The sequence below is a fragment of the Protopterus annectens genome, chromosome 13.part0 (assembly GCF_019279795.1).
Source record: "Protopterus annectens isolate FY-2018-M chromosome 13.part0, PAN1.0, whole genome shotgun sequence".
NCBI lineage: Eukaryota > Metazoa > Chordata > Ceratodontiformes > Protopteridae > Protopterus > Protopterus annectens.
In genome coordinates, this window is record NC_056747.1 from 289,922,118 (window position 1) to 289,947,920 (window position 25,803).

At 40.0% G+C, this 25,803-nt stretch overlaps 1 protein-coding gene across 1 annotated transcript in view; it reads left to right on the plus strand.

The window, feature by feature from the left end:
* The window catches only part of LRWD1 (leucine rich repeats and WD repeat domain containing 1), a 721,948-nt gene that overhangs the window by 516,013 nt on the left and 180,132 nt on the right, over positions 1–25,803 (plus strand). The window contains exon 11 of the mRNA XM_044053858.1: positions 18,101–18,241. Within this exon, the coding sequence (XP_043909793.1) occupies positions 18,101–18,241 (141 nt within the window). The remainder of the gene's footprint in view (positions 1–18,100; positions 18,242–25,803) is intronic.

The window sequence follows — 25,803 nt, forward strand, 5'->3', positions numbered from 1 at the left end:
CCCTTCACAAGAATTAAACAACTGACGTGAAGCTCTGAAAGATTTAGTTCTGCCAGAATAGTACCAGAGTTGTCTGTGGACATCCAAAGTTTGGAGTATCCTTTCTCCCTCATTTTTAGGTTCAGGAAAGAAAACTGAGAGATGGCTAGTTTGGCTTAAAGTAAACTTGGATACCACTTTAGGTATAAAAGAAGGAATAGTTCTCAAAGAAACCCGATCTCTGTGGAAAATGAGATGGGGTTTACTCACAATAAGAGCTGGCAATTCAGATGTCCTTCTTGCAGAGGTCAGATCAATCAGTAAAACTGTTTTCCATGATAAGAACCTCAAGTCTGCCAGGTTAGGTTGTTCAAATGGTGCAAGTGTTAGCTTCTGTAACCCAAAAATAAGATCTCAAGGAGGGGCCAGCATTTTTCTTGGAGGTCTCTTATGCAACACCCATTTCTAAAACATTTTGATATGAGAATGCATTGAAAGACCGGGATCCATGGGCAGATATGCTGAAATGACAGAAAAATTAATCTTGATAGAAAGGCCATAGGATAGTAACTCACACAAATGTAATACCAGAGAACAGTTAGCCCTGAATGGGTGCTGGTTATGTTGTTGGCACCAATTAGTAAATATTTTCCATTTGCTAATGTATGATTTTCTAGTAGTACACTTTCTTGCCTCCAGTAGTAACTGCTGAACATCCTCTGTAAACAGATGCCTCATGAGAATTAAAACTCTGTCATCCAGGCAGTCAGTTCAAGTTCTTTGGGTTTGGGGTGTATCAAATACCCTTGATCTTGTAAATAGTAGATCCATTCTGTGAAGAAGGTCGTGGTAATTCTCTTGGCCATTTCCAAAAGAAGGGGAGAACCACTGATGTTCTTCGTCTCACATTGCTGCAGTCATAACCTGTGGGTAGTCCGCTGTCCTTGGTCGGCCCGAATACCAAAGTGTTAGGCTGGCGTCGGTCATAGTCACTCAGATCTGACGTCAGTACGCAGTGGTACTAAAGCGCATGACCGACGCCATATCCTCAGTCTTTCTTGCCGCATGGTCCGAAGCAGAAGCAGCGTTTGCAAGTGCCGTTCGGCGTCCTGAAATTTTCGTATTCTGAGTTTCAGACCGAAGACCAAGTTGGGCTAAGTACCCCGTTGGGGAATATTTTTGTCTTTTCTTGCCTCAGTTAAATCCGGATGTCAGAAAAAGTTAATAATTGTATTTCTTGTGGGAAACAGATACCTCATAGGGACTACCACTCTCTCTGTATTCCTTGCTTGGGGCCTGAGCACGGCGTAGTCGGGTGTCGCTTTTGTGCTAGATTTAATAAGCTCACCATTAAACGCAGGTTAGATTGTGCTAGACTTGTTTTGGTAAGCGGTGCAACTACAACATGCCGTCGGATCCTCCGGCGCCCGCTACCGCTAAGAAGCGAAAAGATAAATCGTTAAAGTCTAAGCAGGATGAGTCGTCCGTTGCGGACGCCGGTTCTTTGGAAACTACGGTGAAATCTGTGGATCCAGCCGAGGTTTCAGCTGAGTCTCAGGGGGAGCCTTTAATATTACAGGAATTGGCCTCTCAGGAGTCAGGTCAGGCCGAGGGGGCCTCTCAAGTTTCTGTAGTTCCTTCTTTACATAAGGTTGTTAGGCCTTCTACTTCTGTCACTAAAGCACCTTCTAAAGCTAGGCCTGGTCTTTCTGGCACAGGCGTCAGCCCTAGTTCTGCAGGCTCTGTTCCTAAAAAACATATGCTGAAAATGGCAGAGGATTTGATTACTTTAATCAGAGGTTCTATGCCCCCTCCAGATACGAGGCCTAGGGTGGAGGCAGAGGTGGAGGGTTTGGAGCATTCCTCAGATTACTCTGAGTCTTCAGCTGAGGACGTTCAGGATTTTCCTCCCTATTCTGATTCGGATGCAGAGGACTCCTGTCCTTCTGCTTCTCCTCCAGAGGATTTTTCTTTTTCTGAAACCCTGCATTCCATGAGGGAGCATTTTAAGTGGGAAGGTCAGGATTTCTCCGATTCTCGTAAGAGGCTTAGGGAATTTTGTTTTACCACAGCATAGGCCCTTGGCTATTCCCCTGTTTTGGATGTTGTTCAGGATGTTTTTCTGAGGCTTCCCTTAATCCTGATTCTTTACCTCCGGCCCCTGTCAAGCCAGACAGGTATTACAGAGTTCAGAGGCTCATAAATATTTATATAAGAGTCCTAGAGCTGACCCAGAAACTATTAGCCAGGGACCTAAGGGTGTCAGGGCTTCTGTAGTAAAGAATCCAGTTCCTCTGGATAAAGATTCTAGAGCTTTGGATAGGTGGGGTAAAAAAGTGTATACCTCCTCCACACTAGCTATGAGGGCTTTGAATTGCCAGTTTCATATGCTGAAGTACCAGAATTTTCTGTTAAGTCAGTTGAAATCTAAGGTAGATGCTTTGGCTGAGGGTATAGAGTGTAAGGAATTGCAGGATTTAGTTCATGCCTCTGATCAGGTAGGTAAGCATTCCTTGCAGTGTGGTTTTGATGCTCTTCAGGCTTCTTCCAGGGTGGCTGCCACTGGGTCAGTTATTCGTAGGCACGCCTGGCTTAAGGATCAGAATTTGTCAGAGCATGTTAAAGCTCGAATTTTGGATGCTCCCCTCCAATCTGAAGTTCTTTTTGGTTCTCCTATGGAGTCAGTTTTGAAGAAAATGGAAGACAAAGCTAAGTCCATGCAGACAGTTAAGGAATTTTTACAAGTGCAGCCCCCCAAGTTTAGCAAAAATTGGCCTGCAAAAGGATGGGTATATCCTTCTTCCGATTACCAGTCTAAGGGCAGATCTAGACGTGGTAGGGGCAGAGCTCATGCTCAGGGTTCTTTCAGACCTAGGACGTGGAGTTCTCCTGCACAATCTTCTGGTGAGGGCAGGGGTCAGCCTTTTCGTAAACAGACCCAATGACCTGTATCTCCAGCTGCCAGATTCCTCCTGTCTGGCAGCTCCTCTAGGAGGAAAGTTGGCACTTTTCAAGCAAAATTGGCTTTTGGTCACCCAGGACAAATGGGTGTTGGACATTATAGATCGAGGCTACAAGTTTTATTTTCACACCTTGCCTCCTTTCAAAGGCATGCCGGACGTACCTCCTCAGCAAAAGCTGGAGGCTCACAAACAGATTTCTTTACTTTTAAAAATGGGGGCTATTCAAGTGGTACCTCCGTCAGAAGTGGGCCTAGGATTTTATTCTCGCCTGTTCCTTGTGCCAAAGAAGGGGAACACTTGGAGGCCAATTCTGGATTTGTCTATTCTCAACACATACCTAGACATCCCAAAATTCAAGATGTTAACTTTACAGCAACTTCTGCCTCTGCTAGGCAAAGATCACTGGATGGTAACTCTGGATCTCAAAGAGGCTTATCTTCACATTCCTATCAGGCCCAGCTGCAGGAGGTTCCTGCGTTTTCGGGCTGGTACTTTTCATTATCAGTTCTCTGCATTGCCCTTTGGCTTATCTACTGCGCCCAGGGTGTTCACAAAGGTCCTGGCTCCTGTGATAGCCTTCTTAAGACTAAGAGGAATACAAATTTTTCCTTATCTGGACGATTGCCTGATTCTTGCTCAAGACAAAGTCACGATACTTCAGCATCTACAATATGTAATGGCAGTGTTAAGGTGCCTAGGGTATTCTGTGAACGAAACAAAGTCCAGTCTAGTACCCTCTCAGGACATGTGCTTTCTGGGTGTGAGACTGAATACAGCCTCTCAGATGGCTTTTCTGACCCCGGACAAACAAAGAAATCTTCCCCTATACTTTCAGCGATTATCCCTACTGTCCAGGCTGACTGCAAGGACAGTCCTTCAAGCCTTGGGGTTCATGGCATCTTGTATTCTGCCCAATGCCAAACTACATATGAGGAAGCTACAATGGTATCTCAAAAGTGTATGGACTCAACACTGCCATGATTTGGACACTGTCATTCAGATAATACCTTGCATCCAAAGGGAATTTTTGTGGTGGGCTCAGGAATGTCACCTAAACAAGGGACTCTCTGTGACCCGACCAGAGGCGAGTCAGATCCTAACGACAGATACCTCGGACATGGCTTGGGGAGCACATTTCAATGGGAGATGGGTTCAAGACACGTGGCCTCCCAGACTACAGCATTTGCATATCAACATGAAGGAGATGTTAGCAGTCCAATTTGCTCTGATGGCTTTCAAGGATCTACTTCAACCAGGACAGGTGTTGATTCAAACAGACAACACAACAGTCATGTGGTACATCAACAAGCAGGGGGGAACCCATTCGTACCCTCTTTGCAAACAAGCTATGATTTTGTGGGAGACTGCTCTGAGTTTGCACCTCACTCTTCAAGCAAGGTTTCTGCCAGGAGCACAGAACTCCTTAGCAGATGTTTTGAGCAGGCAACTGGTGGATCCCCACGAGTGGAAATTGGATCCTCATGTATTTCAACAGTTGACAGTGGCTTGGGGAACTCCAGACATAGATCTGTTCGCGTCCCCACAAAATTTCCAACTGCCAAAATTTTGCGCAAAGATGTTTCACCCAGAAGCTTGGAAAGTGGATGCTCTATCTTTCAGTTGGAACAACCTTCACGTCTATGCCTTTCCTCCTCTACCTCTCCTTCCCAAGGTGCTCTTGAAGGTCCGACAGGACAAGCCTTGCATGATCCTTATAGCTCCAGATTGGCCACGTCAGCACTGGTACCCTTTGCTGAGGAGTTTAGTTCGGGAGCCTCCTTGGCCTTTGCCAACAATTCCACACCTTTTGTCTCAGGCAAGCAATCATTTCCTCAATGTCAGGATACAGTCCCTGCATCTGACAGCCTGGCATATTCTGTTTTAGACCCTGGGGGGTCGCAGCTTCCTCAGCAAGTTTTAAATGTCATTTTGGAAGCCAGGCGGCCTAGTACAAGAAAAGTTTATGCTGATAAATGGAGGAGATTTTTTCTTTGGAGCACAGCAAAGAGCTTTGATGTTTCACGGCCTAATTTGAGTGTTACACTACAGTACCTTACAGAATTATTAGACAAGGGTTTGTCTTTCTCCTCCGTGAAAGTTCATGCTGCAGCCATTTCTGCTCACTATGACTGTGACCCACCATATTTTCTCACCCTTTGTTTAAGCAATTTCTTAGAGGGGCAAAGAATATAAGACCCCTTCGTAGAGCTCCTACTCCTTCCTGGGATCTCAATTTTGTGTTGGAAAAGCTGACTTTACCTCCTTTTGAACCTGCAGCTACATCTGAGTTAAAGTTTTTGTCTTGGAAGACTGCTTTTTTGTTGGCCATTACGTCTGCTAGGAGGGTATCTGAATTACAGGCTCTAATGGCAGTTGAACCCTTCCTAATTTTTCATAAGGATAGGGTATCCTTGCGTACTAACCCTACTTTTATGCCAAAAGTTGTTTCTGATTTGGCCTTGAACCAATCTATCCATTTGCCTACTTTTTATGCTGATCCCCAAAATAAAGGGGAAAAAATTTTGCACTCTTTGGATATTCACAGACAATTACGTTATTATTTGAGCAGAACTAAAGGGTTCAGGCAGTCTCAACAGTTATTCATTTCTTTTGCCTTGGGTTCACAAGGAAAACCTGTTTCAAAGCAAACTATTTCTAAGTGGATTAGCCATTGTATTGCTTTTTGTTATTCTCATCATGGAAAGGAGGTTCCGGCTGGGATTAGACCTCATTCCACTAGGGCTACTGCCACTTCTACTGCTTTTTTAAGGGGAGTAGCTACTAAGGATATTTTGGAGGCAGCTACTTGGAGTTCAGTGCACACTTTTACTAAACATTACCATCTCCCTCTTTATTCCAAATCTAGGGCTGGGTTTGCCACTGCAGTTTTACAGGGCATGTTAGCAGCTCCTAGTGCTTTTGATTTGGCCAACCTCCCTTACCTTTGCTTTGGGATTCTACCCACAGGTTATGACTGCAGCAATGTGAGACGAAGAACATAGTACAGTTTTGTACCTACCATAAATGTAGATGTTCGAGGATCCACATTGCTGCAGTCCAATTTACCCTCCCTCCTTCCCCTCTGTAGTTTAGGGTTGCTGTGTTGCTTTTGGGGTGATTATTTTTTCTGTAATTGGTGGTTGGGTATTTTCTATGTTTGGCTATGGCCTTTCCTTTTTAGGCCTTCTGACATCTGGGGCAAGAAAGACTGAGGATATGGCGTCGGTCATGCGCTTTAGTACCACTGCGTACTGACGTCAGATCTGAGCGACTATGACCGACGCCAGCCTAACACTTTGGTATTCGGGCCGACCGAGGACAGCGGACTACCCACAGGTTATGACTGCAGCAATGTGGATCCTCGAACATCTACATTTATGGTAGGTACAAAACTGTACTTTGCCTGGGCCAGAAGGGTGTCACAGCAGTGATCTTACGAGATTCCTTCTGAATCTTCAGAGATACCCTGAATAGTAGTGGAAAGGGTGGAAATGCATACAGGAACATTCCTGTTCAGGGAAAAGAAATCCATCTTCCATGTCTTCTTGCATGGAGTCCTGAAGCAGAATCTTGCCAGCTGATTGTTCAGAGAAGAAGCACTCCCACAGATGACTCAAATCTTGGAAGATCCCCTTATCTAGTTGCATTTGTGAGGATCTGCCTTTGTCCTGCACAGCTTGTCTGCCACACAGTTTTGCTCAAACAGAATGTGGGATGCCTGTAGATTGAGACTGTGCCGTGAAGCTATATCCCATGCTAACATGTCTCGTATGCAAAGGTGGTGCAACCTGGTTCCCCTTTGCTTATTTATTGTACCACATGACCGTGGTGTTGTTTGTAACAACCTGAACGGGTCCCAGAAACCAAAGATATGGCAAGCATCTCATATTTATGTGCATGCATCTGTCTTTGGTGTCACATACACCTTGCACTTTTATCCCTCCTGAAACTGATCCACAAGCAAAGTCCGAGATGTCTGTCGTGACTGACTACTTTGGAACAGGTAGGGAGAAAGAGAGACCCAGATTTAGGGATATTTGCTGTCTTCACCAAGTGATTTCTTTTCTTACAAACCCAATCACTAGGATTTGAAAAGACAAAGGATGGTGGTCGTGGGACCAAAGAGACTTCAGATACAGTTGTGTCTTATTCATGTGGAGTCTCTCCAGGGATATCATTAGAATCATAGATGCATGAGACCCACAATCCTGAGGTATTCCCTTACAGTGACTGAAGTCTGAGTGGAAAACCTTAGAAATTGTTTAAGGTATATAGATCTATTTTACCTGTGGAAGAAAAGCTCTTTGAACTGCAATGTCTAGCTGACACCCCAGGAACACACTCCTGTGTGAAGGAGTCAAGAGTCAAGAAAGACTTCTGAATGTTCTCGTCTAAATATGGAAAAATGTGGATACCCTGTAGAATACAATGAACTATAATTAGAGCCAGACACTTTATGAACACTGTTAGTGCAATGAATAGCCCAAAGCATAAGACAGATAACTGATTGTGTGATCCAGACACAAAAAAAAAAACTTTAAGAAGTGTCTGAAGTCTGGCTGAATAGGGATGTGATGGTAAACATCTTTTAAATCTAGTATTACCCATAAACTTAAAGAAGAAGAGATAACAGATTATGAAGTGACATCATTTTGAACTTTGACACTATCACAAATAGGTTTAGGAAAGAAAGATCCAGAACTGGTCTAAAAACATTTTTCTTAGGCATTAAAATATCCTTGAATAAAAGTCTTTCCCTACCTGAGAAGGAGGAACTGGTTCTGTCACTCCCTGAGACAGCATGTGATGAAGGACAGGTGGAAATAACAGTCTAGTCGGGAAGATGAATTATCCCTTTGAAAAGGGGAATTTCCTCCTACTACCATCTGTAACCTTGATGAATTATCTTCAGAACACGCTTGTCTATAACTATCTATTGCCAAAGGGAAAGGTGGAGATTCAGACTTCTGGAAGGGAAAGGGGACTGCCAGGGTGAGATGTCCTCACACTGGCAGTCCCCTTTCCCTTCCAGAAGTCTGAATCTCCACCTTTCCCTTTGGCAATAGATAGTTTTAGACCAGCGTGTTCTGAAGATAATTCTAACTTGTTGGGCTGACCTTGGTTTTGGGTTTTTTGAATTCTTTTTGAAACTACCTTGTCATTTGTTTTTAAGCATCTGTTTACTTGCATTTTGTTGAGACTGTTTTTTTTTTTTTTTGCCAAAACTGGATGAGGGGTAAGAAAATCCCTTGCAAAATTTGGAAAAGGAGGGGTGAGAAAACTTAAGATATTCCCTGTATCAGCTTACCCCTTTCATTACAGATTTTAATCAGCTGAGCTGCACAGGAACCGTAGACTAAATCTGTATTCAAAGAAGGAATGAAAGTCTCATTTTCCCATTATCATGGAGGTTCTAAGAATAAAAAAAAAGTAAAGCCACAACACCCCCAGAAAAAAACAAACAAATTCATAACTTGAAATCAGCTATTCTGAGAATGGAGCTAGGCAGACCTACTGAAAACAGTACCAGTGGCCATAGTCATATACACACGAGTAAAGACTTGTACAGCTAAATAAACTAAAATATTTAAATCAGAGTTTTCATCACAAGAAGAAACTGCAGACAAAAACTTTCTCCGTAGTTTTACTGTCGGTGCAAATAAACTTTAACATATAAGCCTGACAATTCAAAATTCTGATAATCACAGTTGCAGAAGCATAGATTTTCTTCCCATACTGGTCGATAATCTTCCTATCCTTATCAGAAAGAGGAGAATTGGAATTAACTAAATGTTTAGCAGCAGCAGTAGGATTGATTAAAGCTATAGCTGTTGGGTCAGGTTTGGGGAAGAGAGTATAAAAACTTGAAAGATTAAGGAATTCTGTCTGCATTTTTAGGGGTAGCTGGCTGACTGTTAGGAAAATTGCAGACACTGGCACATTATGCAGAGCTGACAAAACTGGAGGAATGGGTGAAGGTTCTGGAAATTCCTTCTGTAACAGCTTATATCATTTGCTGAGGGACTGAGAAACCTTGGTGTTCTCCCACTGAAAACACTGACACATTCTGGAAATAGTCCTAAAAAGAGACCCCCCCCCCCACATGAAGCATCAGAAACTGAGCTTGCCTCTAAATCTGAATCATGTATCTGAGGAAAAAACCCTGTATCTGTCCCTTAATCTTCCAGTCCAGATTCAGAATCTTGAATGTCTTCAAGGAAAAGGTATCCCTCTTTCTTTTATCAGAAATAAAAGGATCGATAGCCTGAATTAAACCCTGCTCCAGACTCCGTAAACTATTCCTATCTAAGGAAATTTGAGTAGTAGTTAACATGTTTGTCTCTGTTTCTTTTTGACAGGAAAAATGGGGTCAACAGTGTTATTAATGGCAACAGTAGCTTCCACATGGAGAGGCACAACATTTAGGCAAAACAGGGAATCCTTCCCTGTTCCATCTCCCAGGACCAAGGAGAGCGTCTCTCCCTTGCCCACTGAGTGGAACCCTGTCCATAGTGGCTGTAGGTGTTCCACCAGAGGAATTTAGGATAAATGATTAGTGGTCTGAGGAACGGCTGATGGCCACCCACCTGCGGCTGAGGCAAATTGCTAGCCTGCTGTAGTGGCAAAGACTGTTTCCTTAACTTTTTCTTTTTGTGGTTGGAAGAAGGACCCAACAATGGGGCTGGTAGTTTGTTCCCTGGTCAAGCCGAAAATGGTGCCTGTTTCCCCAGGAAAAAGAAACCGCAAAAAAAGTATTTAAAAGTCAGTTTTTTCACACAAACAGTAAAAAGCACTTTAAACACTTTGCCAGCCCCCCAAATGGTTTTCATAGGTTCATAGGTTTGTACTAGGCTATCAGCCCTAGGGCCTATACAAGCCTAGCCATAACAATTCCCTGGCTATTTCTTCCCACATTATTTACTTTCCTGGACCCCTGTCTAGCAGGGCGACTGACGTGATCCCTGGGGTGAATTTCCTTTCTCCCATCCAATCGTCAAGGTTCCTCTTGAAGAGGTCCAAAGAGGCACTCTGCTTGACATTTATGGGCAATCTATTCCAGAGTCTGGGGAGTCTCTGGGTCAGGAACCTATCCCTCCAACATGTTTTGTTTATTGTGATGACAAGGTTTAGATCCCTGGAGCGTGTAGCTCTGAGGGATTGGGATTTCTTTAAGTGTAGCATGTCCAACAGCTCTGGGTTTGACATGGCCTTGTATGTTAAGCAGAGATCGCCTCTGAGTAGACGATATGCGACAGAGTATAGCTGGAGTTTTTTAAGGCGGTCAGCATAGGGCATCTGCTTTAGGCCTGTGATTATTTTAGTGAGGTATTTCTGAGGCCTTTCCAGTTGTTGCAGATGTCTTGAGAGGTGCATACCAAATGGGGCATTGTATTCTATAATGGGTCTAATGAGGGATGAGTACAGTGGGACAATGACCTCCTTTTTTCTGGATGAAAAGCCCTTCGTGATGAGGTGTGCCACATAGAAGAATTTCCTGACTGTTGTGGCGATGTGGTTATCGAAGGTGAGACCACTGTCCACCTGTGTCCCTAAGTCTCTTATCACACTTTCTGTGTTTAGTGTACTGCCACCTATATGGTAATTCATGGATACATGTTTTTTCCCAAAGGGGATAACAATACATTTCTTGGCATTGAGCTTGAGCCCATGGCTCTGGCACCAAGCATCTGTTTCTGTAAGGCCCTTTTGTAGAGTATCCACATCATTTGGGGATTCAATAATGGCTCCCAGTTTGCAGACATCTGCAAACTTTGTTAGCCAGAGTCCCTTAGAGTTGACCTGTACTTCAGAGAAGTAGATGCCAAACAAGAGCGGCCCTAAGACTGAACCCTGAGGTACTCCACTTGTCACTTGTCTGGAGCTGGATTTGGAGTCAGCTACTTTTACAGTGTGGGTTCTATCAGTAAGCCATTTAGCAACCCATTGGGTGACATAGGGATTAATGCCCAACTTAGTAAGTTTATCTATGATTCCAGAGTGGGGGATGGTGTCAAAGGCCTTGGCAAGGTCTAGATAGGCTGTGTGGACCACCTTACCCTTGTCCATGGCTCTGGAGACTGATTCAAAGAAGTCAATCAGGTTCAGGAGACAAGATCGGCCCTTCACAAACCCAAACTGGGTGGGGTCCAGTGTTTGAAGGTTGCCAATGTCTTTGTTTATAAGTTCCATGATAATACGCTCCATGGCCTTGCAGATAAGGCTTGTCAGACTGATGGGACGGTAGTTTCCGGGATCCAAGGTGGATCCCCCCTTGTGGATTGGGATAACTATAGCTCTGCGCCACTCAGTGGGCATGAAACCTGAGGTGAGGCTATGATTAAACATGACACTTAGTTATGTTCAGTTACTTTAAACAACTTTTAAAACTAATAGTAAAAAAGTGCATTCCCAGTTTAAAAGTACAGCTAAGTTTTGTGACAGTCTATTAAAACACAAACTCTTAGCTTAAAAATAACTTTCCTAAACAAGAAAGTATAATAAAGCAAGAATTTTTAAATGTGGAAATTTTTTCCCCAAAAGGAATTCATCTGTCCAGCAATAGCACAAGCCAATCATCAATCTGTAAAGCCTGTAAAGAAGCACTTTCTTTGGTGACAAGAAACCTTTAACGGGCTTCATGCCTAAACCTGTCTTTTTTCGTCAACTCGGCTTGAGCTAACAGTTTGGGCACGTGGAAGGATGCCTCAAAGCGTTGGAAGCTGGATGGCTGCTATATCCAATACCAGATATTACCCATATAGGTAAGGCTGCTGTAACAGTGATCAGTATGATGAACATAATAGCCTAGCCTTTATAGCATTTTAATGCAATGATGAACTGAGACTGGTTGTGTGAAGTTTACTTTTTTTTTTTTTTTTTTTAGATATGGCTTTTTGGTGTTTCACTGTAGGCTATTTCCTGGACCTGATGAAGCTCCATTACAGTAGGAAAAGCTCTGACATTTTGATTGCATTTGGTCCCCGAACACTGTTTTCCTCCCCCCTCTTTTGGGCTTCTGTGAACTCTACTACACCCAGAGGCTGTTACAGACTGTATACATTTAAAAGCTAAACTCTATACTGTTGGATCTGATGACATTTTGGGATGAAAGCATTTATCTGAGATAGATCCAAATTATTTGAAAAGACTGGGAAACCTCAGACTTAATCTTGTTTTTTGTTTTTGTATGGGTCTAAGTACTTGGAGGTTATTTGTTTAGTTCTTCTGCATTTACTTGGTTTTGGCCTACTGAAGTCTCTTAACAGTCAGTGTACCTATATATTGGAAAAGTAGCCGAGTTTACCAACATTAAGGTCCTAAAGAGACCTAGAGTGAGTTTAGCACCAATTTGGGAGATATACACTTTTGTTGATGTTTTATAGTTACTCCTATTTAAAATCACCAGCTGGTGTGGTAAATGGGCAGGTGTATATAGGAGTTACCTGGCATGGACTCCTTATTGTGTGACATTTTTTTTTTTACAATGGAGACCACCGCCACAGTTTGGCAGTTTGTGTTTGTGCCACTCATACAGCACTGAAAGGGCATGTCAACCATGACCCTCTAACAGTGTCCATTACTTTCAGAATTTCCTGGTAGATATACATTCACACTGCCATCCTACCACAGAACTGTTTAATTACTGCAAAGGCCTTATTGGAACAGATGAGCCCAATCCCACCATTTGATTCCGGTACCACTTCTGCAAAGTAGTACGTGCCCTGAAGCACCATCAGCACCACCACTAACAGTCCTGTACTATATTCAAGACTGTGATATCCAGGCTAGTAGTGTCACCCTACTGGGAAACTTGACAAGTGCAGATAGAGACTGCAATCCTGCCTGATACTTATGAGCCCTCTTCAGTATATGAGGGAGCTTCTTTTCGCCCAGAGAAAGATGTGTGGTCATAACGGCAGCGAGCCAAGTTGAAGCCCTCTGTAGATGTTGCTCTAAGGGCCTTGACCAGCTTTTCCTTAACTTCAGAATCCATTGGAATGTGGAATGGAAAGATTTTGCAGTGCCATATTCTCCTTGGAGGTTTGGATTCTTGGTAGACAGGACATTTAAGAACTCTAAATCCCAGTGCATCATAATAAAACACCCTGTTGCTCACCTTGCTGAAAATCATATGCTCTTTATTGATGAGTAAGGTGAATAGATGCTATGATCTCTGATACTTACGTTGGACAAAAAAGATAATGCAGAAGTTGGCTCTTGGATGTGTAGAGGTATTTTTAATTTCTCCAAATCTTTTGGGTTTCTAATAACATGCCGGGAATGGACCCCATTCCTAAGTCAAAGTACGATTAAAGTTCATGAAATTAGTATTGTTTCAGTCTTTGATGTCAGCCAGAAGTGCTCTTTGCAGCACCCTCAGTGTGCCCAGTAATGACAACTTCTGCAATTCGTATATGGGGTTACATGTATTGATAACATATCTAAATATGATTGTAATTTCTTTTTTATAAGACCAGTTGGAACTGTCTGGGTATCTTTCTTCCACATTGCTCTCATTTCTGCCTGCAAATCCTAATATTTTATGACTTTGTGTCTCTGTACGCAAGACACTGTAGTCACTGGGTGTGGTGATTTCAATAATCAGTGCTACATTTGTCTTCTTTTCATGGACCACTATGTCTGGTTTTCTAGCATCTAGCTTTTAAACTGTTGGTAATGGGTGATCCCATGTGAAGTAGACTTCATCATGTTCTAGGATGCTTTGTGGCTCATGTTTCCAGTGTTTTTTTTTTCAGCCACTTCAGTACCATAATGTTTGCACAATCCCCAGTGCAACAATCTTGCCACATTACTTTCAGTATACAGTATACAGTCATTCTGCCATTAGTGTGTCACAACCAGCAATGAGGTGTGCAACTGTTTCCAATTCTGTTTACAAAACCTACACTTGTCTGTTTCTCCCACATGTTCAATGGACATTGTAAACCAATGTGTACATAGCCCACTATCCTGGGCTGCCAGTATTAACCTTTCATCTCTTGGTTTGAACTTGCCTCTCCTTAACCATTCCTGCATTCGATTCTGATCAACATGAGGTTCTTCCAGAAGTTTTTTATACTTGCAACTATATTTATGCATTTTTCACATTTCTTGCTTTCTCATCTGGTCCTTCACCTTATATTCTTTCTTTTGTTTTTTGGCACATTCAGTTGCTGCCTGATTTTTATCTACTTCTGGTTTGATTTCCATTCCTGCTTTACGCCAATATGAAGTCCTCTTAGATTTTTTCTCCTCATGTTTCGAAACTTTCACTGCATTTGGGTCTTTTGAGGTCAGCAGATATATGTGCAGTCCCATGATTGCAGATCTATACATGTAATCAATTTCAAGGATGCTCATATCTCCTTTGGAACAGGGAATATGTAATCTTGGTATGCACTGATTTTTTTATAAATCATTTGGTGAGCATGAAGCATCCTTCTTGTTTTCCTTTCTAATCTATCCAACACGTTATGGGGCCAGTCTGTCACTCCAAAACTGTAAGTTAGGACAGGAGGAGAAAATTGGTTTATAGCTTGAATTTTGTTCCTAGATGTCAATGCTGTTTTCAGGATTAATTTGTCTTCTAAAGTATTCCTTACTAAGGTTTATTCGCATTTGTTCATGTTTTAGTTTTGATCCTTCATCAGTTCCCAAGTAGTTGTACACTCCCTCTTGCTCAGGTTTTTTTATATCATATTCTTGGCCCAAACTGATATTCTCTTGGTGCTGCAGTTTTCCTGCTTTAAATGTTGCTTTTGCACATTTATCAAGTTTTGACAACTTGCAGTTGTGCTTTCAGTTTCTCATCTGATGACCTATACCATTTTAAATCAACAAAAAGAAGAGGAGAAATCTTCACCCTTTGTTGTTTTCTAAGAGTTAAATTATAACCGTGGCCCAAGCTGTTAAGTAGGCAACTTTAATGGGTTAAGAGCAAGACAGAATAGCAGCGGTGAAAGAGAGCCAGCCTTTAATATCCTCCTTTGAATTTTTATCCCTGAAATAATAATTTGTCCTTTATCATGGCTTAATTGCAAAGTGGTCTGCCACTGTTTCATGGTCACTGTAATGTGAAATCAGCATAGGATATATTTTATACATTTTTAAGCACTCTTTTATCCATGAATGTGGGATACTATCAAGTTCTTTTTTTGTAAGTCAATTCATACCATACTTAGAGTCTTCCCTTTTTTACAGTTCTCCATTATGATTTTATTTAACAACAAATGATCATTTGTTCCATATGACTTTCTTTTATTGCCCTTTTGTTCTATTGCCATAATTGAGATTTTGTCTAAATGACTATAAACTGTGTCGGCATCAATTCCAGTATGTAGTTTATACGTCATCGGAAGGCAAAGTATTGGTCTATAATGTTTAGGGTAGCTTGCAGGCTCACTCTTAAGTAGGAGCATTGTTTTTCCTGTTAGCCAGGTTGGTGCCTGTTTGGGGTGAGGATATAAATAGTTCTTACTCATGGTTAAATCTTTGTGCAAAGATGTTAATACTTTTTACCAGAAAATCCTGTACCTTTAAACATCTTATTCTTTTTTTTACTTCTTCTATCCATTTAGCATCTTTATGTTCCACAGGATCTTCATAAATACTTCTCCAAAATATATCTATTTCTTCTTTTTTTGGTGGTCTTTCAATTCCTTTTACCTTGTTTCCCAATTCCTTATACATTTTTTTGGGTCATCAACAAAATGCTTATTTCGTACTTTTCCTTTCACCTGTGCTGAGTTTTTTTTATTTATTTGTGGTAGTGCGCGGTAGATCTTCTTCTGTTCTAATACTGCACATTGTTTTTATCACGTCTACCTTTGTAAATATTTTTGTTGAAGTGTTGCGTCTTCTGCACTCTTGTAACAGTGACACTTCTTGTCTTAATTGCTTTGTAGTTTTCTCTATTCAATACTTACATGATGGTGTTCAATTACTCCCCTTCCTTTCCCTTACTAACGTGTTCTTGTGGTAGAACTTTATCAGTTATTAATTTAGATGCACAGTTATATATCCTGTTTACTTCTGTTTTATCGTATGGATCTCTGTGGACAGTCCTAATTACTGTCTTCATTTGTTTTATCAAACTTCTGACTTTTTGGGTTTTATTGACCTTCTGCAGTCTATTTCTTTTGTTGATCTTAATATGTCTATCTATCTGTATTAAATCATGCAACTCTTCTCTTAACTTATTTTCTTCTAAACTGAGGGCACATTTTTTGTTTTCTAGTTTTTGCGGGCATTCTATTGAAAGTTCTATAGCATCTTCCTGTGGCACATTCTCTTGAATGTCATCCTGTGCCATCCATTGCTCTGTCATATGGGAACTCACCGACCTATCACTCCTCAGCATTGACTGCATTAGAGTTGCCACAGTTTCCTGTTCTTTCCCTTGCTGTCCAGCTTCACGTGAATGTTTATACTGGTTTCCTATGGAAGGCTCCAAAATATCTTCATATGGCACCTGACCAATTGCTTCTCATTCCACCGGTTTACCCTTAATTTGGATGTCCCTTGCTCTATCCTGTTGTGGTACTTTCTGAATTAAATTTTCTACACTGAATCCTTCACTTTGCAGGTACTCCATAACCTCAGTTTCTATTTCTTTAACTTCTCCATTACCGATCTCCTTTTCTACTTTTCCTTTGTGTCTTCTTATTTTTTTGTATTGTTAAGTTTTCCATGTCCAGATTCCTTTGTCTGTATTTCTCTTCAGATATCTTTGGTGCTGCTGTTTTTGTATTGATTAGTTTTGCTTTCTCCTTTGTATAGATATTACATCATATTAAATCTCTCTTTCTTTCCCATGCCCATATTTCTTCTTCAGATGTCTCCTGATCTTCCTGTTTCTCCTGACTTTGGGGACTCGTTCCATCATGCTGTGATATAACCTGTATTAGACATTCCGTACCAAATCCTTCACTTTGCAGGCACTCCATAACTTCAACTTCTATTTTTTTAACTTCTACTTTACTAATCTTCTTTTCTACATTCCCTCTTTTATGTTTTAGTGTGAAATTTTCCATATATGGATGCCTGTGCCTGTATTTCTCTTCGAATATCTTTGGGGCGGCCTTCTTTATATTGATTAATTTGGCTTTCGCCTTTGTATAAATATTGCACCATATCAAATCTCTCTTTCTTTCACGTGTCCATATTTTTTTTTTATAGTTTTCAAAAATCTCTAGGTTTTGTTGTTTATATTTTCACACTTCCTCAGATGCTTCTTTTTCCAAACAGATCAAAGTTTTTTGGTCTATATACTGTTTTTCACAAATCTGTTATATTAATGAGCATACATTTTTATTTGATGCTTCTGACAGTTTTTCTTGTGGAAGTATTTTTTTTTTCCTCTAATCTCTCTCTTAATCTTTTTGTATATATTGTATCTGGAAATTCTGGGCTTTTTGCATAACAGTAACAGTACATAATTTCTTTCTTATTCTCAATAGTCCACTCTGTCATCTTTATGGCTTTTCTTTTTCCTATCAGTTTTTGTGATTTTTGTGGACTGCTACTTCTGCAACAGGGAGGCCATCCTCCCCCTGGCACCATTGTAGGAATGTTTCTGTATTTTGAGGATTCTACACTGTCATTTTTTTCCAGTTGTGCACCAGTGTGCCTACCAGGACTGAGGACTTTTTATCCTGGGTCTTGTACACCCAGCTATCTTTTTTTTTTAATTTTGATCTATTTCTGCCCATGATATATGCTATGTAAGTACAGTGTATATATCAGTGTTGTCTTTGTGAAATTTTGTGAAAAACTGGGTCCACCTTGTGAAGGTACTCACCAAGACTACTCTCCTTTGCTGCTGACTTATCTCTCCATTCGGACCCATCGAGGTCCCTGACTGTAAACATATCTCTTAAGGTTCCATTATGTACAGTAAGCTTAGTATCCAGGAAGGTGACTGTTGAAGCCTTTAAAGACTGTTAGTCGAGGCATCAAACTCATTTATTTGATTTCTATAAAGGTATGTTTCACAGCTGTTTGGTTGTTACTTTATGGCTGTATTTGTTTTTTCAGACAGTTGTTCTTCCTACATACATAGTATAACACACATAAATGTACTTTCTAGAGCATAAAAAATCATTTGAGTTCTTTATTTAAAGGTTGGTTTTATGAGAAACTTGCTTTCATTCACACAGGCAACTCCTGGTTCTGGAAGCAGGTTCTACCACCCTTCGGATTGTACCTGTTCCCATTAATCCTGACTGGTACCTTTTGACTGCATGTGAAGATGGCTGCTATGCTTGGGATATCAACTTGAACAAACAACAGGGGAAAAGGTAAGAAAATACAGTCTCTTAATTACTAGTCACCCGTTGTATGCAACCTCTGACTGCCTGTCTCCATTAATTCTAAAAGTATTATTTAATGTATTATGTGTTTCAAGTAGCTGCTACTGTCCCATTTAGATGTGGTGATGAATGATGTACTTGTGTGGGATTTGTGGTAGTGATTCACATTTTTCCCAAACTCTGACTGTTTATCTGTTAAAAAGCATCAAAATAAAAAGGAACACTCCTACACAATGTTTAAGAAAAGGAGAAAAACACAAGTATTTTTCAAAAGTTACTACAATGTGAGAATACTTATGAAACTGCAGTAGGCTTATGATTCATTTCTAAAGTGGTGATGTACTTTGAAGCAAGTATGAGAGAAGAAAAGTGAGAATGGAGTTTAATATTTGTTGCAGTATGTAAGCTGCAGGAGTTATAAAATATACAAAATGAATGACAGGAAATTATTTAAAACATACTTTACTTGGGTCTTGTAATTAACAGTCATAACAAAGCCTGGATAAAACCAAGCCATACCTGGGATAATCTGCTTGGGTCATTTTCATCCATACCACTTGTCTCCTTTGCTGTATTTTTATTGCTTTGCCAAGTTTCAGCTGAAGTTTGGCATTTGCTGCATTGTAGCCCCAAACTTGGTATTGTATATTGGGCAATACTGTTCTAACCAGTGTGATGGTGACAAGTAGTTCCATTTTTTCTTGGTATTGTAGCCAGTGTAATATGACATATAGGCTTTCATCAATGTATCAGTGTTGCACTGGCCTACGCAATATGGGGCATATCCTGCCAAGGATTGGCGTAGCCAGGCAGCTTCCAAAGCTTTGCTGCATCTTTCATGAGATGAAACTTCAAAATTTTATTGCCATCAAAGTATGCTCTTCCCTGCAGGCTTCAGATGATCGATGGGTAAGCACTTCACCAAGAATGGGCAGATAAGTACCCCAATTGAGGAATACCTTCCATATCATCATTTTTTGTGGAGAAAAGTTGTTCTTTTCTGTCAAATATATTGACTAAAGTCCAGAACTGGTTTTAATGGTTGTCACTAATAATTTTACTTAAAATCTTACATTTACTGGTCATGTTTTGCTGTGGAGAAATGCCTTTCAGATGTTTAGATTTTTATGAGAAAAAGGTGTATTTTTTGTCTTAACTTGTGGCTACAGGCTAGGACCTGTCGTTTTAGAGGGTTGTCATAATTTTTACCTTAACACTTACTTTTCAGTCAGGTTATTTCACCGACTCTTCTAAGCTCTGCTGTCTGCTTGTCAGGAACCTTTTGATAGGTAGATGGTCCTGGGTCCTGTAGGGACCCCCTTATCATTTTTTATGAGAAAAACTATAACTTTTCTATTAAGAAGTGTCATTTGGGATTGAGGCTAGTGTGTTTGGTGGTTGTCACAAAAAGAAAATGACCTCAGAACTTAACTTTTCTGTCAGTTGGGAAGATCATATGCTTCAAGGTTTCACTAGCTGTTTGTCAGACACCATTTTTGATAAACAGAGGGCTCTGGGTCCCTTTGAGGATTCCCCTTATAATTTATAATTTTTTTGTGAAGAAAGCTATTACTTTTTTTGTAAAAATGTTTTATTAGGGACTGTAGTTAGTGTGCTTGGTAGTTGTCAGTAAATAATTTTACCTCATAAATTAGTTTTTCTGTCAGGAAATAAGACTAACTCTTCAAACCGCTGCTAGTCGCTTGTCATACATCTTTTGTGGAAAGGACTTGAACTTGGGTCCCAGTAACTCGATTGTTCCGTTGCTGGGCTAAAAGAAGAAATATGTCTTGGTTTCAGCTTTACCACTGCCCCAGCCATTGATGGGTGACTCCTTTGAGTGACAGCCTTACCTATTCCAGTACTTCTTGTGGCCATCTGTTGCTATGTAGACCTCTCGTTATGTTATCTCTTTCCCCATAGTGCTGCTTCCGAGGAAGCCAATAAGGACCAAGAAGCAGGCACATCCTCTTTAGCTTTTCCGCTGCCCTTGTCAGGTATGGGAGAGCCACTCTTGCCAGCATAGGGGAATGGACTGGGTAATGTTCCTTTTATTTATGTATTTTTATTTATTTATTTATTGAGCTTTGACTGGCTACTAATTTCTAAGCCACCTTGAGGAGCTTCATTCCTGGAGCATTCTATCTGCTGTTTTTCTGCTGGGGTCTCCCAGAAAATGGAAACATAGAGTTAGATAGTCATCTTTTCCTAAAGTAGGTAAGGCCTGGCAGGGCTTTGCTAAAGGTGTGTATAACCTTTCAGTCTTTACATGATGAATCTTCTTCCCATTTAAAAAGGAAAAGATTTTCCTCTTTCTCAGATTCTGATTCCCAGTCTGAGGGACAGGGTTTAGACTATGTGACTGTATTCTTCAAGCTCATGCTCCACAGGAGGAGGAAGAAAGTTGAGTGTAAGTAAAGAATGTTTTTCTTATTAGCACTATTTTTGTAGTGTATTGTTTTGTTTGCATGCTATTAAGATTTCTCAGTTATTTTTAATTGTAATGGGGATTATAAACAGGTGCTGCTGTTTTTTTTTCTTTCTCCCTTCTCTCTTTCTTGTTCAGGTTTAAAGAAGTGTAGACAATGCAATGAAAAAAAGCCTGGTTAAAAGGGCATGACAAAAGAAAAATGTATGTACTTTTCTTATTTATGCATGGGGAAATAGCTGGATTAAGAACCTTAGACTGATTTAGTAACAAGTTTTAAGAGTAAGTAAATACATGAAAAACAATATTGAATAGTGTAAGGCTTTTTTCTAGCAAAAGCATGTAGGCTCAGTAGCAGTTCTGCAGCTGGTCTTCATGTTTCAATGGAAACAATCTGATAAAGAGAAACTGGCTACAGGCTGATGGAACATGATTGGCTGAAGGGAAAAAAACTGAGAAGGGAAATTGGCTAGGACATGATGTTCTCTGAAAGCATTCAGGGGTTTTCCCAGCTGGAAGAGCTATAAAGAAAAAAACAAAAGCAATTAGCACTTAGGCTGCACCATACATCTTAGCATGTTTAACCTTTCTTTTAGGTTAACTCAAGTCTGTGAATGTGGCTGTCAGTTTGGAACTTTCGTTCCTGTGAATGGGGCAAAACTTCAGTATTTGAGGATGTACATAGTTTTATGTGTTAGTATTAAGTTAGTAGATTTTAGGAGGATGTTTGGGGTGTGTTTGTTTTTTGTTGGTGGGCTTTCAATAAAACAAAAATTTTTGTAAGATGTGACAAAGGCTCAAATGGATATAACACGAAACAGCTGTATAAACGTTTAACCTGTCAAATAGTGTATGCATGTACCACAAAAGCTGGAACTAGACATTCATCAAAAAGGTGTTATACATAAAAGGTGGGAATAATAACTTTTTAATGTAATAATGCTTTTTGTAATGTCTTTAAATGTCAGTGGTTGCACAGATAAATACAAAAAAGAGAGTAGTGAATTGTATGAAAACATGTAGAATGCAAATAACTATGTTACAGGAGACATGCTTAGAACTGCACATGTGAATTTGATAAAGGTTTTCAGGATGGCTATTTAGCCGAATACCTTGGGGAAAGGACAAGAGGAGTAGTATTAATTGCAAGAGGAGTTCCAATAGTGATAGAAAATGATAAAAAAGATAGTAATGGCAGATTTGTAGTGCTGAGGTGCTTTTGGCAAGGGAGGAGGATTATACTGGCACGTACTTATATTCCACCTAAAACTGCTGTAATGGATCTTAAGAAAATTTGAGGAGAAATATATCAGTTTTCAGCAAGGAATATTGCTTATAAGTGGGAACGGGAATGTGATTTGCAACACTGAAGATGTGTCTGGAGGACCCAGAAGGGAAAGTATAACAAAGGAGGGTAGATTTTTTGAAGAACTTTATGAAAATATTTGACATAGAAGATGCAAATTCAGCAGTAGGAGTTCTGAGTGAATTTACATATTATTCCCCAAGGTATAAAAACTGGGCTAGACTAGACAGAATTTACATTTCACAGGAACATGTGCATTTAATTGAAGGTCTTGATACATACCCAATAACTATTTCAGATCATGCTCCGGTAATAACTAAAATAAAAACACATGATAATGAAATAAAAATAAGACACTGGTGCTTTCCCACCTATCTGTTGAAAAGAGAGGCTTTTAAGGAATGGGTAGTGGATGCTATTCAATAGCTGTTGGAGAGGACAGAATTTTTTTCTGAAAATGTAGCTATGGAGTGGGATAAAATTAAGCTAGAGTAAAAAAAAAATAGGGTGGAAGTAAAAGAAAGGTAGCCATGGTTAAGAAGTAAGAATTATTTAGAGGGACTGACTGATGTTCATTGCCGAATAGGGGTAATCTCTCAGAACAAGAGTAGGAGCAACTGCAGAATGCTAAGCAGGAGCAACTGCAGAATGCTAAGCAGAAAATAAGGGATCACCTTGATAATATGCACAACTGTTCTTTGATAATAACAGTAGAGCACAACAACTCAAGCAACAGAAGGTAGAAGGGGCTCTTGCCAAGCTTAGGGAGCCTATATCAAGGAAGGTAACAAGATCCTGTAGAGGTTATTAGAAATATTTTGGAAATTCTATGAAAGTCAGTATAAAGCAGGTAAACATGGAAATCAAGAAAATATACAAAGGGAAATGTTTATGGAAGAATTAAATATACCAAGGTTAGAGGTAGATGAGGCTCAATTGCTAATGGTTACAATAGGAGGAGATGAGATAAAAATTGTGATGTATAACCAATCTACAAGAAAGTCCCTAGGAGAAGTAGATGGTATTCCTGCGGAAGTTTGGAAGCTAGGAGGGGAAAAAAACTGATAAAGATGTGAAAGGTTTTGTTTAACTGTATTTTAAGAGGACGAGAAGTACCAACATCCTGGAAGAAAGCAGTGGTAGCTGTAATATCTAAAGAAGGTGAAGATCCTTCAGACCCAGCTTCATACAGGCCCATGGCCCATGTCAGTACTAAAGCACGATTATAAAATGCTCATGTTTATAATGGTTAAAAGAATCACTAAAGTAATACCAAAATTGATAGATATGGATCATTGTGGTTTCGTGGAGGGGAGGGAAACATTTGGCGACATTAACAGAACACTGATGATCCAGAAGGAAGCAGAAAGTAAAAAAAATACCATTTTCGTTGGTGAGTCTTGATGCAGAGAAAGCATTTGACAGACTAAGTTTGGAATTTATTAGCAGGGCAATGGAAGCATTTACATTTTCTGAAAAAAATTATAAGGTTGATCAGGAAGGATATATGAGGGATCGAAGGTGAAAATTAAAGTGGGTGGGGTCCTCGCTGATAATTTCTGCTTGAGCAGAGGGAACCAGGCATTGGTTGTCCTATTTCCCCTTTGTTATTTGCATTATATTTAGAACCACTAGCAAAGAAAATAGGGGACCCAGAAATTCAAGGATATAATTGGTATTGTAGTTAAGAAAACCTGGCTCTATTTGCAGATGATATTATTTTTTACCTGACAGAACCAGAAAGAAACATAACAGTGTTATGGAACATTTTGAGACAGGTTCAAATCTTTTTGGAATACAAAATTAATAAAGCTAAAACAAAGGCAATTGCAGTAAATTGTGTACCCACACATGAATTGGTTCCGCAATATCCGTATTTATGGAGACATGATGGAATGAAGTATTTAGGAGTATGGATTAAAATGATTCTGGTGTGGCAGCTAAGGATATGTGGGAAGAGACTAAATAAAAGTTAATACAAAAACTGAGAAAATTGAAACTTTATATTATGGATATGGATAGTAAGATACAAGCAGTCAACATGTTTTTCGTCCCTTTAGTCTTATACACAGGTCAGGCATATTTTTATCAACCAGAGGAGAAGTTGTGGATAGCAATTAATAAAGAGTGGAAGGAGTTTGTCTGGAAGGGGAAGACGGCAAAAATCAAGTGGGATAAGCTGAATAAGATGATTCCTCCAGTAGGACAGGACAGATTGGGATTACCCAATTTGAAGTGATACTTCAGAGCTACGCAGTTAAGGCTCCTGTACATATCATAAGCAGAAAACTATAATTCAAAGTGGAAAGGAATGATGTTGAAACAGGAGGAAGCTCAAGAAACAAGAAGAGACTTGGATTTTGGACACAGGCTTTTAAGGCGAATAACGATAATCATACAGAGTATTATACCTATAAAGTAGCAGAAAGTATTCAGCTAACACGGGAATGAAGAAAGGAGATGCTGCCAATAGGATTGCTATTAGGGATATATAGACAATAGGCAAGAGGGGGCTGGACATTACTGGAAAAAAACTGGCAAAGGAACCAAGGTGTTGGGAGCAAATAACTAGAAAGGGAAGGGTAATAAAATAGAAAGAGGTCAAGAATTTATTTGGACTGCAAGTTAGAGACTGCTTTCCCATTCAGGATTGATATCAGAGTATAGCCAAAAAGACCAGCACTGTTAGAGTTTTTAATAAAATCTAGAACAGAAGCTGCAATTAAAGGAATAATTAGCAGAGCATGTAAAATATTGCATGATAACTACAAGAATCAATCAGGGTAGGTTGGAAGGGATTGGGAAGAGAGATTGGATAAGCAATTCGCAAAGAAACAGTGGGAGGATATATGTATATCTCCCAAATATGCAACAAAATCTAGAAGATTTTGTTTTTTTTTCTTGGAAAGGGTTACATAGATATTGTTATACCCCCAGTAGACTCCAGAGAATTTTTCCTCAGGTAGATAAACAATGTTGGAAGTGTTACATGGAAGAAAGAGGTACTTGGAAACATATTTTCTGGGAGTGGGGTGGGTTGGCAGACTTTAAGGATTCCCTGAGAGATGCACTGTCAGCAGTGCTGGGTTGGTGGATTGGTGTGACAAGGTAGATGATTTTTCTGAGCTGTTTTACAGAATTGGAATTGCCTAGACATGGGATATATATGTTATATGTTAGGAGAATATAATAACAGCTTGCAATTATTTTAAACTGTAAACTACCAGTTATTTTGTAGCAAAAGCTGCTTTTTAGACTGTGTTACTTTAAATTCAGCGTAATTACCTGTTGGGGTAATTAACGTTGAATCAGTATGTCTGTTAGCATGTATTTAAATTCTAACTGACTCTAACACCAGCGTTTTGTCTGATGTTCGGATATTTATCTGAACGAAAAACGCTTTAGTAGCGTTTAACGTGTATCAGTTTTGTCAGTCTGCTTTTTGTACGGAGACCTGGAAAGTTAACCAGAGAGTGTGTGGACTATATTTTGTATCCCGTGTTTGTTTGGGAACTTGAACAGCGCTTATTTCAGCTTTAAAAACTGACGCTTTACCCTGGGGAGATGCACCGCTTATTACAAAGTGCAGCATTGTATTGTTCACCCGCTTTTATCAGTTGACTGTTTGGGGCGGAAATCTGAACTGATTCTTTTTGGCTACGCTAGCCTGCTTTTTGGCTTGCTAATTTGGAGACCAGAATTGATTACCTCAGTAAGCAAATATTTTTATACCTTGTGGTTAATTGAAAGTTTCGAACTGCATTTATTTCAGTTACAGTCAGCCTGTGCTTTAACTTGGAGAACTGAATTGTTGTA